The 17,726-nt window shown below is 42.5% G+C and overlaps 1 protein-coding gene across 2 annotated transcripts in view; it reads right to left on the reverse strand.

Moving 5' to 3' along the window:
* The window catches only part of mcama (melanoma cell adhesion molecule a), a 38,473-nt gene extending 26,565 nt beyond the window's left edge, over window positions 1-11,908 (reverse strand). Inside the window, exon 1 of one of the 2 annotated variants that reach the window (XM_069539563.1) lies at window positions 11,728-11,908. In XM_069539563.1, coding sequence (XP_069395664.1) covers window positions 11,728-11,788 — 61 coding nt within the window. In that variant the 5' untranslated portion in view covers window positions 11,789-11,908. The remainder of the gene's footprint in view (window positions 1-11,727) is intronic. The other variant, XM_069539562.1, reaches the window with a different exon arrangement.
* Between the last annotated feature and the right edge of the window lie 5,818 nt (window positions 11,909-17,726).

Here is a 17,726-nt window from a genome sequence, read left to right on the forward strand (position 1 = left end):
GCCAATGATAAAGACCAGTGTGTATTTTCAGGCCTGTCGATATCAGTGTTCCTGGTCTCTGCTGGGCAGCAGATGCCAAGCTAGCTGGAGGTGGAGGAAGCCCATGGCGTCACGACTCCTCCAGCCCTGCAGGGGGGTTTGCAGAGTCAGATATTCGTCTGCTGTACGTCAACCTCACGAGGGTATTTTTGGAAGCGGCTTCCAAAATGAAACTAGTTGCATTTACTCAGCTTAAATGATAGCATTAATGTACGAGGCCAGCTGACATACTGTGTACAGTAAGAAATATTAAGGAGCACAGCTGACGACTGCACTCTCAAGAGCCATGATTTATTAAGTGGGACTCTGGATGGGGTCTGTTATATCGATACCGCTGCATATTAAATAGGTGTGACATATGCTACAACTTATACATGCGGCTAATCCCTCCTCCAACTGAGCAGCACAACATACAAACAGCATAGTGACACGTAGTAGTAGGTCGTGATACAAACAGTTCGCTAATTGAGTGAATCAACTTGTGGCTGCAGTTCTATTCACTTTCAGGGTCGATTTCACAACGAGGTGAGAAAAGAAGCTCAGACGTTTGTTTCACTGACGTCATCCACCTCCTCCAGCCTCCATGGGGGGGCCGCCAGATGCCCAAACCAGCTGCAGGCTGCGGTCTGACAGCACGGTCTGCTTCCCGATGTCGGCGGAACTACAGGGAGACTGGCTAAGATGAGATTCATGTTCATGTTTTCACCTCAAGAGAGAAAGACTGAAAGGTTTTATTCTGCTGTCACAGCTGAGAGGTGCATTTAGGACAAGAACACCAAGACTCTCATGGTTGAACTGTTTTCAGGTTGCAAGAGTTGATGAGTCGGAAGTTAAACAACCTGCAGAGAGAGGCCTCGTTCTCATCTGTAGTTTAATTCCACAGCACATATTCTGAAATGGGCAAAACTGTCCAATGCACAATCAGACAAGTCAAAAAAACATCTGCGCTGACCACAAAAACGTGTTGGAGCTTTATTTTGATCTCACTTACCACTCTGCGTGTGATAATACACACCAATCTTGATTTGCTTAATGTAGAATACTGGCTGCCAGAGAGCTGGAGAGTTTTCCAGCTTTGAATTGACACTTCACAAATCTGTCGTCTGTCCAGCTTTATAATTTATTTTTTGGGTTTTCAAGTTTTAAAAGAACTTCCAGGTTGGTTCGATCCTGTATTTTAGGGAATTTGGGCTTAATTAAATGAAACAAAAACATCTTTAAATCATCGTATTTCTGGTAGAAAATACAGTTACTGTCATTAAATCATCTCCAGCAATGACTTTTAACCTCAACTCTGCTTCTCACATCAGCCTACAAGGTGCTTTCCAACACTGTGACCACAAGCTTTATCTTTATAATCCCCAATCAATCCCAGATGGGGGTTCAGAGAGTCTTCAATCCAGTTTCTACAGTTTTTGGGCGAATGTTAGTTTTGTTTGGATCCTCGACACTTCTTTATTCTTAAATGGCAGTTGTAGAAAAAGCCCCGCGGGGCAGATTCCAGCCCCTAAACTTGAGCTGAGGAGGTAGATCACATTACAGCTTTCATCAGACACGTCTTCAAAAGACACTGGCTGAGTCTGGCAGACTCTAAATTGCCCCAAAAGTCAACTCTGCACCGGGGCTCCTTAATAAATCCTGTCTGTGACTTGGACATTAGCCTTAAGGGTCTTGATTCTTATCTGTGAACAAAGCCTGTTATCACGTTCCACATCAGTGCTGCTGACATTTCACAAAGACATCTACTGAAGCCTCACCGCACAAACGTATTCCGTACAACATGTCTGCTGCCATGATGAAGAGTAAAAGACGAGACTGGAAATATTCCAGATAAATTCCACTGCCCCATCAACAGTTGCTGCTGGTTTTGCTTCACCAGGCGCATTTTCTGCCTGTCTTCGTTCTCCTGAGGGACGTTTAACAAAGAGATCGGCCCTCGGGGGAATCTGGCATCCAAATTCCCTGGAACCACAAACTGAACAACAGAAAAAGACCAAAATAATTAGGCCTGCACTATGAATCAGCTGAAGGGCTGGAGTCCCAAACAAAGCATGAAATGTGAGATAAATCTGGCCCTCAACCATCGGACTGATCGCTGAGCCTCTGGGGCTGGGATAAGATTCACAGCCCTGACACAAGACTCTGCACTCCTGCTCTGGAAAGAAAACCCAAGAAAACCTGAAGTGATATGAAAACCAAACCTATTTCATTTCAGATCTAAACCTATAGCTGGTTGCACAATTCTCAGTAATGAACAGACTAATCAGAAAAAAGCAACCACACTGGCAGATGCATGGTTTATCCGTGGCATGGCACAGCCCATTAGCTGAGAGAGGCAAACACCATGAAAGACGCTCTGGTTGGCCCTGAGGTCTTCATGCATATTCATGGGCACATGCACACACTGAACATAGACATGGCTTCTCACCATCAAAGTCGATCCTGATTTAAACCGACTTCATTTTAATTTGACAACAGATGCGAACGCAAGTTGCTGTGACAGGCAACTGACTGGCACGATGCCAGACATCTCCAGCTTTATCATTTCATCTGAACGGAAGGAAACAATACATCGAGTCTCGAAATGTAATGGCAAGAACATTCCACAACATATATGTCCAAGGAAAGAGGTTGTGTTTGTTGTCCTCCCTTGTCCGTTGGTTGGTTTGTTGGATGGCTGCGTTGTTTGTCAGCAGGATTACTGAACGGATTTCCATAAAACTGGGTGAAAGGATGGAACTTGGGCTCAGAGGGAACCCATGAAATGTTTTACTTTCTTTAACATTGAGAGATAAGGACGAATAATTGAATAATTAATGCATCTTGATGGAAATAATCATACATATTGAAGTTCTCAAGTAAATTTTGTGAGACTTGGAGAAAGAAATACAAAACATAGAATTCTTTGCCCCCCCCCCAAAAAAAACTACCTCGAGCATCTTGGGTTGAAAACATGACCTCTGAAACACAGATGAGTTATATCTGGTCGCTGTCATAACAGGTAACTTTCACCATCAGGTTTTAACACAGCCTCTGTGGAATTTTCCCCATAAATGTCAAAAGCAACACAGATAGTACCTGTGGTATTTACGATTTTGTTACTCTCGTCATCCACTCACGGTGTCACTCTGCAACCTGAACCGGGCGATGAGCTGAATATTACACTTAATTATTTTCACAGCCTCTTCAGACCCAGGTGACAGTTACACACTGGCTGGTTCGTCAGTCTGACATAACCCCAGAGAACAAAAGAAATCAGAGGAGTTAACATTCCTAAGCACAATGACGCGGTGCGAGGGGAAGCCTCCGGCAAACACGGGAGACAAGTCAGTGGCATGTGCTTTGTTTCAGAAAGAAACTCACCTCAGATCCGTTACCACCGAGCAGCCTCACGGACACAAGTGAACCCTCTAACCAGTGACATCGTGCTGTGGTCACATTTCACACACACACCTCAACGCCTCAGGATTTAAAGGGGTTTCTGTAATTTCCACCTTCCAGGAGTTGGTTCCTCACGAAAAGTTATAACTCAACAGCTTCTCTAATTAATAGGTAACTGTGCTCTGTGCTGGACGACATGCTGCTTATTCTGCCTCTGGGTCAGGGGACTGCACGGAGCTGCGAGATGTTACAACAAGATTACTAATAACTTCAAAGTTGATGTTTGGTTGACAGACTTTCAATATAAATGCAAACTGCTTCACAATTATCTAAACTGCTGTATGATCCATCTCCGATTGGATTTATCAATATACTTTAAGATAAGTAATAGTACTATAAAGAGTTTTTTTTTTTTTTTCTAATTAAGCTAAGTGGCTACCGTCGGTAGCCATGTATTTATCTTTGTGGCATCTTCGCTATCGACATTTCTTTGGCTGAACTTGGTAGAAAGGTTGGGTATAGGCCAAGGAAGAAGCTGTTAACTTTTGAAAACTCCCATGATCCTTCACAGCGTCATCAAACTAGGTCTTTTTTTATTGTTTTGATTAACGGACAATGTTACGTATTGTACGTTAAAGGGATTTCTAATGAACAGTATTTAGGTACTAACTAAAATCCAGTATCTTAGTATTCATCATCGCTTTAATATTGATTTTCATGAAGTTTCCAGTTATTCGAAAGTATTTTACATAAATTTTATACATAAACTGAACTGGTCTGAATAAACTGTTTTAGCAGATGGCATCAGAATCTCATGTCGCTGCCGATTTTGGAGTACAGTCATCCAGCCTCTAACGAACTGCTCCAGAAAAAATAGGCTTTCCATGTGGGTGGCATGTTGTGCGGTGCCAGTGTTTATGAGCCAAAGCTCCATCAACTGAAAAAAAAACGATTAACGAGCATCAACTTTACACAAAGATTATTATTAACACTAGACAAGACCAGAGTTCGTTGAATTTTAAACACATTTACTGAGTTAATCTCTGTGGTTCAGTTAATCTGCACACAGCCCTTTCCTGTGTACTCCTGCTGCTTCAGTCAGAACAACAACACGAGCAAAGTAAATATTCCCAGGCTCCGTCCACTGCGCTCGACAAGAAGAAAGGCGGGGGGGGCACGAGAGAGGTGTGCGAAGAGACAAGCGATGGGGGGGGGGGGGGGGGGGGGGGAACAAGGCCTCAGAAAAGGCGGGAAGGAGGCAAAGACCATTGTGGTGTTCGATTTCTCTGTAACGTGAGTCGCTGCTTGTTGCCCCCCCCCCCCCCCCCCACACCACAATGTGCCTCGTCCTCCGGATCGGGGCATCAGGTGTGTGCAGCTGCTGGTTAAGCTCTGTTTGCAGAGCAAAGAGGGAGAGAAGTGGGGAGAAGAGGAAGGAAAAGCTTCTGAATGAAGGCGATACTCAGGGGTTGGGGTTTTTTTTGTCTCTCCCTCTGGCACTGATGGGACTCCTGCCAAGACTTGGATCGTGGCCCAAGAGAGAGCACCATGTGCCCCACAGATGGGCCCTCCAAATATGAGGGGACGTCACGTACAGATGGCCAATTTTGCCCGAGCACTGTTTTGAGACAAATCTGCTCCAGACTGAAATACGACTAATGAATACCTCGTTTTAAAAACAAAGAAAACAGAACTGTCGTATGCCGTAGAGATGTACACACCCCTCACTGTAGTATATTTAGCCTAAATAACAAGTGGCAATATAGAACGCATGACGACATATGTTGTAGTCACTTCCTCAAGAAAGTAAAATCAGTGTAAAAGAGAGAGATTATGAAGGAAAACCATGAAATCAGATTGTTTCTGTGTCTGTTTCACATTCATGCTTCATCCTGTATTTTAACCTTCTGAACTCTGCAAGACAAACGGTCCTCCAGCGTCTACATAGGTATTTCTGCTGTCGTGTCATTTCTTCATGTATTTTATCTCTGTACAACCTAAGAAAGGAGTCATGTAAGTCTATAAAACCATAATAAATGATAAAAGTAATGATATTAGGTTTTTTCATCACATTTAGCAGAATAAAAACAAAAAAAATGTCAATGCAAAAGATTTAAAATATTTCTTAACCATGTACATTTTATACGTTTTTGAGATATGCCCATTTTTCTCTGCTCCCCTCCAGTCATCGTGCATCGGTGATACATTTTGAATTTCACGTGACGAACAATGACGTCATTCCAAGTATAAACTGTGACAAGGCAGGCTCACACTGTTATGGTTTTTATTTTAGATTAATTTGAACTGAATCATGCAAACAACAATCCGTTCTTGGACATTTAATCTTCTCCACGTTAAACAAGGACAGCACTGCTCATGAGTGAGCCAGGTCATACTGCCCGAGATATTATCTAATCTAATTCTTAATGTGATAACAACTAAATTATCATATCATGACATTGACAATATTGCGAGGCGGTGACATATTTACATCACCACTAAAATACAGCAGCAGTCGAGGTTCGATAACATTAACACCCGGAGAAACTAGAACCACGTCATACAACCAATGGTCTCATTACTAAATTGCTCAGAGGACGATTCAGCTGAGGTGACGATGATGGATTGATCACGTCGTCCTTGTAATTAATCAGCGACATGCTTTTAGTCAGGAGGATATTATCGATTCAAAGTGACTTTATGTACTTCTGCTCACGTACAGCAGGCGTGAGGCTCAATGTAGTACTTGTTCTTTACTTGGGGTATTATGTTAGTGGATGGGACATGGACCAAACTGTCAGGCTCCATCCCTGATGAATTTAACCCTCTGGAGTTGACAATCCCTCCAGTACGATCACATAAGGTTTGTTCTGGAGTGAAAGTGAAAAACGACTTGAGCTGAAACTAAAGATCCCAAACATTGGCACGGTAAACTTTTTTTTCACGTGTTATATAAAGGCAAAATGAAAAGCATTCAAAAACCCAAAATACCCCAGGACTCCTCAGGGTTGGACACAATCTGAACCTCCCAGGACAGTCGTTCCAAACTGCAAAAAAGATGACATGTCTGTGCAGCAAAATTGGGACTACTCCACCACACACCTCTGCATTCATCCCGCTGCACTCACAACACTGTACAGAAATAATCAATCCAGTGCAAGGGGTGCAGCCAAATCCAATATTTGGGACTGAAAGAGGCTTTTAAGAAGTGAAGCTCTCAGCACTCTCCCTCTGCAGTGGAACCCCGCAGCACTTCTAGTACTTTTTAAAGAAAGAAATACAGAATAAATAAATAAATAAATAAAAATGTAGCGCAGTGTTGCAGGAGACATTGTTCACGTTCCTGACACAGCGTGATAAGTGTTAAGTGCTCCGGTCCCTCGTGGGCTCCTCACACCCCGAATGTACATGTTCCTTTCCTGCATCTTCTCTCCTAGATTGAATTTACCTTATCAGCAATCTCTAGAAACTGGTCCAGTCTCCTCCTGGGTGGATTGCTCACTGTATGGATTTTTATTTTATTTTAGCCGTGGTGAATGATGTGCTTTGGATGAACACACCAGTCAAGAGATGTTTTGGGCAGTTCTTCAGCACCAGAGAGGTAAAGTCGATACTGAAGAAATTCCCTCCCAGAAGGCCGGGGATCAAACTACAGAGGCAGCTGTTGGATATAAAATCCCACTCAAACATCAACCATTCCACTGGCTGCAAATACACTACACATGCTAAGACAAGGCCCTTGAAAACCCTTCAGTCGAGGCTTAAGGGTGGATGTCAGTTCTGCTCCTGCCAGCTAAACAGCTTTGATTTTCCAAAACATGTCTTGGATCCTCAGAGCAAACACAAGCTTTAAACCATAGACTCAAACTACAAACACAGAAAAAACTCAGCTTCCAGAACAAGGCAAATAGAAACAGAATTGGGTTTTTTTTTTTGACTGTTTCAGTCAACAAAACCTGTTTATACCAAGAATATTATGCTTCATTTGGTTTTGTCTACAATAACCACTCACGGCAACCAAAGCATCATGTGTGTTTTTATAGTTTTGTTTAGGTGAATCCACACTTGGTAAAGATTAGGAAACGATGTTGATGTTGTTTAGCTGCGGAATCATAAATGTGAAAGTAGAATATTCAGAGAATATATTAAAGAGTTAAATTCAATACTGTTTGATTGCTCACTGTGGTGACATACATGTTGGTGGAATTAGTTTACATATGCTTAAAGTTACAATGAGGAAACATTTAAGAAATACCACAGGGATCAAACAGCACACTCTCTTTAATGAAAACAATGAGCCAATACATTAGATTACATGGCTGTCATGCCCAGCTATCACTCAGGCGAAGTCCCTAATCCCACACGAACAACTGCAGCCAACAGCTGCACACTTCCTGCCACATCCAGACACGCCCAACAGCCGAGGAGCGCAGGCATTCAGCCCCGGAGACAGATGAAGGAGAGGTCAGGGACCACCACCATTATTTACATTCAGGACATTCACTCGCTGGGATACCTTGCAACTCAGTTTTGGAAACTTAACCACTTCAGTGCTACTTTACAATTGATCAAAGAATGAGCAAATGAGATGGAGAAAAGTTTCATGGCATGAAGGTTCTGGATCATCTACTCATACCCAGAGTTACGCTTCGTCAAATCAATTTTCATGTTGACATAAATATCGTTTGCCCTTCATGCAGTCTGACCTTGTGGTAGTTTGGGTTATAATTTAATGGTTTTGATTTAATTTCAGAATATCAATAAATCTATTTAAATCATGAAGAATAATAAAAGGAACTGATTCTCCAAAGTGTTCGAGAACACTATAAATTAATTTGTCTATTTTTCATATTTCAATGTACAATATGTAACTTAGGTCTGAGCCTTAAGGTCTGAGCTCACATCTTCAGAGATTTAGTTTTATTTCACCCACTGGGCACAGATACCGTATACAGCTGATGATGCTATATGATGAAATAAATTAGAAAAGCATCTCAGAGACTAAACAGTCAACCACAGTAAGCAAGGCAAGTTATCAAAGTACGGTCTGATCGCCAGATCGTTTGTAAATCTGGTTTCGAGTTGGTACAATACACAGATTCTTTAAGATCCACATTACAGCTAAATGCACTTAAGGATAAAAGTATTTCACAATGACCTACGTGACCCCGTCCTCCGTGTCTACTTTCTGTTCTGTAAATGTCGTCATAAAAGCTTTTGCCACTGCTCTGATTTACTGCCCGGACCACTTGCCCATTCCTGTCACACAACATGGCCATCATACTGATGAACACAGGTCCACGGGATCAATAGAGTTCGGAGTACAATGCATCAACCGAGCTACATGTTTGGGTTTCTTCTCATGCTCAGGATGGCTTTATTTCCATATGGCAGAAATGCTTTTAGCCACAAATTGTATTGGAGTAAGTGCACTTCGTGGACCATTAGGGAGGAGGTCCGTTTTGACGGAGCCTGGTTAGGAGGATCTTTAAAAGGTCGGGGGTCTCTATCGGAGGCCAACGATCTAATCCAAAAACAGACGGCTTTACTCTGTCTCCGAAGGAGGTAGAGGGGAGATGAGGATTAAATAGAGGTAACCCAATTAAGACTAGGCTGATGGAGTAAAAAACAGGGATTTAGGAGAAAAAGAGGGATAAGGTCAGGACAGAGTGAGTGTTGTCCTGTTGTGAGAGACGCTGAAGGAAGGTTTCCATCTAATTATGTAGAGTAAAGCTTGCTCGAGTTAAGTAATCCATCTGTGAACACAGTGTTGGACTCTATTTATGGTGGTCGCTGACGGGATACGGCTCCATGTCTGTGTTTACTGTCAATCTCACCTGTTGCCTGTCGCCAGCTCTGCTGCAGCAGCACATTGGCTGCTGTCCTTCCCTTCCTCCCCTGAATCTCTCTCTTCATTAACAACATCCATCCTTTCCTAAAGCCCCCCCCCCCCCTTCTCTTGCTGCCTCAGCTGCCACTGCAGCACTAAAGCCTGGAAATATTCGAGGCAAATTAATGGGATGGCTGATCACACTGGTCGGACTGTTCGGCTTTGCCACTTGTGTTGTCTTAGATTTCTGGGAACTCTTGCTTATCTCTGGTCCAGGCTGTCTTTGCGCCTCCATGGACGAACCCCTTCTTGATTATTCCTGCAATGCGCACATGGATCGTGGACGTGGAGTTGTCTTCTATGTGGGGAAAAGCCAAGAACAATCCTTCTTCCTGTGCACCATCATGTTTTGATTCAGAGTGTGCATGAAGAGGAGGGGGCTGTACACAGATGGGTCCATTGTCAGTGTCAATGTTTTCGTGGGGAGGGGGTGGAGAGAGGGTTTAAGAAAATCAATGCACCACACAGCTCTACGACCAAATACGATTTTACCTGTTTGAAATAGTAAAACGGTAATAACGGTGAACATGACCCTTTGTTGGAGAAAGGAAAGAAATCCACTCACATGAGTTTAATTCTATTTATAATCTACTATCCTGAATTGGTTTAGTCAATAATCATCCCAATTAGCTCAGGCTGAGTCTGGTTCTGCTGGTTTTTCTCTCCACTGTCTCCAATGTTTGCTCCTTGTGGGAACGGCTGGGTTTCTCTCTAGTTTTGTAACGTCCTGACCTTAGTCAGACCTCAGTAGTCTACCAGCAAATAAGATGGTTGACCAACACACAGAGCACCAGTCAAACTAGAATCACGGAAAAACCAAATATACAGTTGATGATGGAAATCTGAGGAAAACTGCACAAAAAATAACCTTCAAGATAAAAAACGGAAATAGCTGAACGATTCTATCCGTGATTGGCAGGTTTGACCGTTCACCTGACGTTTCCTTAACCATACTTTACGGAGTCATTTACTAGATTAGCATTGAAAAAAGCAGTCGTTTAATCAATAAGTTGATTGGCAGGAAATCAATCAGCTGCTGTTCAGGTCCTCAATTAATCGATTCTTTGTTTTTCAAGCAAAAATGTCAAAACAATTCTCCGGTTCAGCTCAGCTGTGACACTTTACTGTGTTTCTGTGTTTTAAACCATCTTTACAAAAGATGGATGCCACACCCAAACTTTCTATTTACACCAACAGGCTGACAGGTTGTGTGATGACAGGTGTGGTTAACCCCTCCAACCCTCCTGGAGTGATGAACACCTCAAAGCAATTAACCAGAAGAAGAAGAAGAAGACGACGGTGCATCCCGAAGGAAATACATCAGAATATCCACAAGACACTTTGGAGAAAAAAAAACCTTAAGACAGAACGAGACATTTGAAGATGCGACCTTGTGATTTGGAGGATTAATAGAGAAAATATCCTGCAGGTGATTCGAGAATGAAAACAAGAGTTGTCCTCATCACTTCAGAGGACATTACATTGACTTACCTTCATTATAAGTTATTACTTCGAAAAAATTTGATTCACGTAAGAGGGACATTATGGGACTTTTTGTCTCCATAACGTAAAAACCTGACATTTTAAGGTGAAGACCCGTTTAGAGTTTGGTTTCTGCAAGTAGGAATTACAATTAAGGTTATAATGAATGTATACAACCAATACTTACTGGAACCTAACCCCATCTACAACTTTAACACATGTCTTCACCTCAACATTGAATGATTTACCTTATTTGAGTTTTACAGAGATTCTTGTGCACAAATTATAAAACCAGATTCAGGTCCCAACAACATGAGAGCACACACCCACACACACACACCCCCACACACACACACACACCCACACATACAGGCCATGCACTGTTCTGTCCCAGAGCTGGTTGAACTGATGCTGAGTTTGCTCCTGTGGTTTTATATAAACTGTTGTGGGTCTTCAGATGTTCGCAGCACTCATATTAAAACATGTCTTTAAGAACTGATCCAGAGTCTGTCCACACAAGAACCAGAACACGCATCACACGCACTGAACGCGTGCTCCCGTCGTGCTCCCTGATAGGCTGCAGCACGGTCGCTTAATTGATTCCTTAACTGCCTCAATTACGCAGTAATGAATTACACCTTCAGATAAAGTGCAGGCGGTGACAGTTTCAGGTGAAGACAAGAGAGAGGAGAAAACTGTGGAGGCAACTCCAACATGTGCGTATTTCAATAGAAGTAAATCACGTGTGTTTGTTTCATGACCACAGAAGCAAAAACGCGTAAAAACGCACTTTTAATTAAGAAAAGAAACTTTTTGTCAGAAAGCCACGCGCGGCACATCTCATTCAAACTCTCTTCACTTTAAACTTTTCAGTCTGAAGAAAATAAAACTGATTCATACAACATGTGCAAGTTTCGGTTTTTTGAAAAACTCACCGCTCGAGCTGAGGAGGCAGAGATGAAGAAGAAAGAGCGAGAGGAACGGTCCGTGCGCCATGATTCACTTCTGCTGCTGCTGCGTGTCTGTCGTATCCAGTCCGAAATAAAACTGAGCCGAGGTCTGAGGACGAGAAGTTACGGAGGAGGAGGAGGAGGGAAGAGGAGGGAGGAGGAGGAGGTGGTGGATGAGAAAAGGTGGAAGAGAAGTGGAGGAGGAGGTGGTGGTGGATGAGGAGGAGGAGGAGGAGGAGGAGGGAGCTCAATTAAAGTCTCAGTCTGGCGGGCTCCTCCTATTGTTGCCCTGTGTTCATGTGTGTGTGTTGCAGCAGCAGCTTATCAGCGTGTTAACCTCCCCTCACACACACACACACACACACACACACACACACACACACACGCACACACTTCTTGCTGGTAGAAAGTCCTTAAGGTCGTGACTGAATAAGCATCTTATCGTGCCACCACACATTTTACCTCCTGAAATCTCATGAATCCACCTCCCACTTTGATTTGCATTTCCATGGAGGCTGGAGGTAAATGAGCACATTTAGATGTTGGAGTCTGAAATCAGATTCTTGATGGTCGGTGGGTGGAGGAGTGGTGAGAGGGGGAGGAGTCTGGACCCCAAAATCTGTTAAAAACCACTTCACTTTTCATCTGAACTTGTTAATAATCATTAGGATTACAAAGTATTGGATATGTCGAGTAAGAATAATGAATCTTCACTGGGTTTCTATTGTGTTTGCAGAAGTAACCGAGTGAAAAAAACCTTCAGAAGCATCAACTGCAGCTTGTTTTACAGACCGGTCCGTCAGTTTCAGAGACGTTTTGTTTGATTGTTGGGAACTCTGGGTGTTTTCGCACCTGAGAGTCAAGCTTCATGTCTTTGTTTGAATTTAAACTGGTTAGTTCTGGTTTGGCTCTGGGAGCAGACTGAAAACTTTTATTTACTGACATCCTGTCATCATCACACGTAGCTCTGCTTCTACCAAACACTGCAGCTACTTCAGGCGCAGAACTCGACGCTAGTTCGATTGTAACAAATACAAATTCTCGTCGTTCAAACATTTTATATCGTCAGAGGTGATGATTGCAAAGATGTAGGAGAGACCTTAAGTTTCATTTTCTTCTTCTATTGTTTAATGCCGTCTCAACTTCCTGCTATTGGTCCGAACGTCTGAGTGTTGGGGACACAGTGAACTGACTTTGTCTCTAGACCTGAAAACTGTGACTTAAGACGTTGTTCATAGAGAAAGCTCTACACAGTCATTAATAAATGCTTTATAACCACTTCGTTATTTACTTAAGTAATATCAGAAACACAAGGCAAAAGTTTGAAGGTTCCATAGTTATGGAAATAACAAGGATCTGACAGTGAGACACCGTCCTCATGTTGTCCTCATGTTGTCCTCATGTTTGTGGATTAACTGACACTTGAGTGCGATCGCACACAAACAGCCTGGTGTTTGTTTGCTTGTTTGTTTGACACAGCGACAACTCGTCTCTCTGCTCAAACTCCCCCCCATGGATTAACTGATGCAACAACTACTGAGTACTACTAACTGACCGTATATATATAGAGATCACCGACAATACTACTGCGCTCAATTCCTACGTCTTCTGATTCTTCTCCCGCCACTGTCATCACTTTAACAATCTTTAGAATGAGACTCAGACTATTTGACATGTACGTGCACATACACCAGGAATTTGACTGTGGTGTTAACTGCGCTCAGTGTTTTTACACAAATAGACAAACAGTAAAAACACAAGCTATTAAAATATACCTAACTACTTGTCTGTTTACTAAAGTCTTTAATCAGATAAATCAAACACTGATATGGATTTGATTGTTGTTAATCAGGCTACAAAATAGAACAAGGTATATTTGGACTTTGGTTGATTTATTTCCTTGCGATCTGATTGTTGTTGGTCAGGTGTCGGCCCAGAGGAAGCTGTCACAGCCATATATCACGAGCTGGTCTCTAATCTTCTGGCCGAGAGATATTTAGTCGTACTTCGCTCCAGGCTTAAAACTCGAGGAGTCTTTGAAGCCTTGCAGCTCAAGACTCACTGGTAGATTTGACTTCATTGGAATTAGTTTATTTATCAGTCTTATCTTTTGTTGTTTACTGCAGAGTGTTCTTGTGACGTCTGCTCTATAAGTTTTTCCCGGAAAGAAACTTTACTTATCTTTAGAAACTGCATTTTAACAAGGTCGTCAAGCAGCGAGCTGTCGAACCACATTTGATGATGCAGTTTTTCTTCCAGCTGTTTCTAACACCCACACATTTTCTTTTTACTGGAAACATGTATTTAAATCCATATTCTCCTCACTAAGAAGCAACCGAGACAATAATATTAGCATATCTTTCCACACTGGAATAAATTAGGGACGTCGCCGGAGTGAGGACGGAGCTCAGGTTAGACAAACTGGACGTCTTCCAGTGAAGTGAGCAGGCCTCTGGTGTTTACATCGCCAACTGTGGAGCCACCTTGGCCAACAGCTGCAGCAGAGAGGCCTCCTGGAGCGGGTCGCACAGCTGCCCAGCTCCCGTCATACATGAGCCCACAGCCGCGGACGCAGCACACGCATTAGACATGGAGACGGAAATCTTGTGGTTACACAACACTTGCGGCTCGCTATAGGTTTACCACAGAGAGCTTTCAAACATAATGTCGTGGAGTGTGGGGCACTCACGCTGTGGAACTGTGACACTCCAGTGGACTTGTGGGTAATAAAAGGCAGGAACACTCTCACTTTCGGTTATTACTCATCGAAAAACAAAAAATAATTCAAAAGTTTACTTTTGCATCTTGCTGTACTTGTATGAGATTATAATTATTGTGTTTTGGCTCCTTAATATTAGTTGCTAACATTCTTATAATACATGTGGTAACGTTGATGCAGGGTTTCAAGAGGCAGTGTTTGGAAAGTGCTTGGTGGGAAATGGCTTTTATCACAGTGAGATAAATAAAAGTGACACGGAGAAATGTTTGCTCTCTTTTCTATGGAGCCGTTGGCTTTGGAGGAATGTGGAGATAAATTATCACGAATGTATTTCAACCCAGTGCTTCGTCTGAAAGTGAAGCAACCTCTCTTTGTGTTGCCTCAGGGAAGGTGAACATGGCCTCCATGTGGACCTGTGGTGTTCTCAAAGATTTTGTTCTTCATTAAGAGCCACAAAGAGCAGAAAGTGTTTCACAACAAAAAGGCCAAAAATAGATCCAAGTTCTAAAAGCACAAACTAGGCTCTAAAAGATTCCTGCAGAACATTGTTCACCACCGCGGCCAAAAGATTAAACAATTAGATTAGACAAATTAGCCTGTGGACGGATGAACAACTGACAGATACAACAAGCTATCAAGATGGTGGTAATGCAGAGACTATATAATAATAATGATGCTATACAAACCGAGCAACACGACAAAAACAGGACTTGGACTTTGTTGTCGGTCCGCTTGTTGTAGACTTTCATCTGTGGATCCATCATGTTGATGCGTTGAAGAACATGATGGCTGAAATGAAATGCTGGACACTCAACCAATCAGGTATTATTCGCATGGCAAGCCCCACCCCAAGGGTTGTGGTACTTTCACAAACTCTCTGTGGCGGAGGTGATGGAGACTGAAATACGGATGAGAGCTCACAAAGTTGGAAAGAACCACTTTTGTCACTTCATGTTGTGTAACAGACATTTAGTCTTCAATCCCTGGAGAGACTGTAGGAGGTCTGGACTCAAGCATGGGAACAACTGAGCATCAGTGAACGTGTCGCTCTGACGGACTGACCCTCATATCTTCACCAGGTTCACCCCCAGATCCATCACAGCTCAATCAGCATTAGTCAAATCAAAATAAACCAAATCTGAGCCTGATGGTGAAAAGAGGACGACGGCAGCTGCAGAAGTAAACGTGAATCTCGCCGCTCGTATCAGGGAATATTTGGTTTGGATTCCAGCCAAGTTCTCTCCACTCTGGAGGAAACCATCTCTCACATGAAATCTATCTACGCCTCACTCACGAAGACGTGATTATAACCAGGCTCCTCTCGAGAAAGTTATTTTTCCCAACTGTCGGCCAACACATTTTCTCTTTTGTTAATAGCAGTGGTTCACTAAGTGCTGGCTCTCTCCTCCTCACCCCCCCGAGCGTGCCCTAGTTATCTCATTCCTGAGGAATCTCGGCTCAGACTCCGTTTGATGTGTAGAAACTCTCACCACTCAGCACTTTTACTGGAAATCTCAAGATAATTTCTATCTCACTCGTTTCTCAGGTGACGGTCGCACACATTCATTCCATCAAAACTAGAAACACAACTCTGAGATGGGGACAAAAAGGCCCAGTTGGGCCGCATGTGTTGTTTTTCAGTGTCTTGTGCGATATCAGTAAAATGTGGAAAAATGTGACTTTGTCGTGTGTGAACAGCTCTGCAGCAGAAACAAGGCTCTTCTTCACAATTCCTCGTGAATGAGGTTTCAGCGATTATCTCACTCACCACAGAACTTGCCTGTGTAACGTTGTCTCTGCACCAAAACTGCACCAAAGAGCTTTAATTTGTCCTTATAATGATTCCAGTGCAGCCGCATGTTTCCAACTGTGATGAAGCCAGAGTTTGGTCTTTTTCATCACTGTAACCACATCCCTGCAGACTGGGCCCACTGGCTTTTCTCTTACTTCAACAGCTCAGGAGGAAGCACCATGGAGGACGTGTTAGTCTAATATTAAGTGATTCTCTTTCATCACAGGAAAAATGATTGAGACCTTTTCTCTTTGTTTCTGAGCTGCTTTTATGAAACGTCAATATGGTCGGATCACTCTGTTTCAGAGTTATAGAATTATTATTAACTTAATAATGTTAGAACACATTTCTAACCACTATGTCAATTTCTAATTATGTATCACATTGATACAACAAAAAACAATGAAGCTAAATGTAACATGCTATTTATTTATACCATTCAAATATAATTTGACAGGGAAACTAAATATATATTGTTGTAAAATACTAAATACTTCAGTGACCAAGTATTACTTCATAAACCTCGGACACGGTTTAGAAAACGTTTCATGAAACTCAAGTCGGCAGCTTTACTGTCTTCATGTTGACTGATGGTTCTGTGATATCGCAGTAAAATTTAAATTGTTCAGTTTCTCTCGTCTGATCACTGACATGAACTCTGGGCCACACAAATATCTCTGACCTTTACAAATCAAGTCTGTTTCATTTCAGAGTAGAAAGAAAGTCAGTCGTTGTGTGAAACTGTCTTTGAAGTGGGAACAAATCCCAAACCCCCTCTGAAATATTTCTTCTCTTCCTCTGTAGTGGAGCGGATGATTCCATCCCTGCCAAATCTTTCTTCTAGGGTATTTTAAATCAGCTCGCCCTCTTTGTTATATCTCTTCCCCTCACCTCTTTTTGTTGCTCCTTCTTTCCAGTCATCTCTCAGGAGGCGAGAGGAGGAATAATGGTGTAAAACTGACGGTTTTTAACTCTCGGGCTTGATTCATGCATTGAATCAGACCTGAAGGAAGAAGAGCAACCGAGGGAACCGTTCCAAAAACAAGAAGAAGGTTTTCCTGATCCATTAACAGGTCAACAGTTTATCCACATGTTTGAGTAAATCAAACATGTCTTGTTGTAAACCACCACCACTTACCTGAATCCTTCGCTGCTGTTGTGAACGGGAGAGTTAGTGCACGTTCGTGTGTTTTAGGGGCGCAGCTTTGATGGGAAGATCGGTTGCATATTTGCAAAGTGTGGCCTGCTCTTGCAAACTTTTCCACGAATTAGCAAATCCAGCTTCATGAAGCAGATCCAGGATTTTATTTTCAACTTTCTTCAACCATGTTAAATGACAAATTTATATTTCTGCCTGACAAGATAAGATCGAGATAATCACGTGTAGGACTGTTTGCCCTTGTGGTTAAAAAGGTGGTGCTCATGTTATATATTTTGAATCCTCTGTCATTTGATGAGAATACACACAGTGAA

Source organism: Paralichthys olivaceus, chromosome 15 (genome assembly GCF_024713975.1).
Source record: "Paralichthys olivaceus isolate ysfri-2021 chromosome 15, ASM2471397v2, whole genome shotgun sequence".
Taxonomy (NCBI): Eukaryota; Metazoa; Chordata; class Actinopteri; order Pleuronectiformes; family Paralichthyidae; genus Paralichthys; species Paralichthys olivaceus.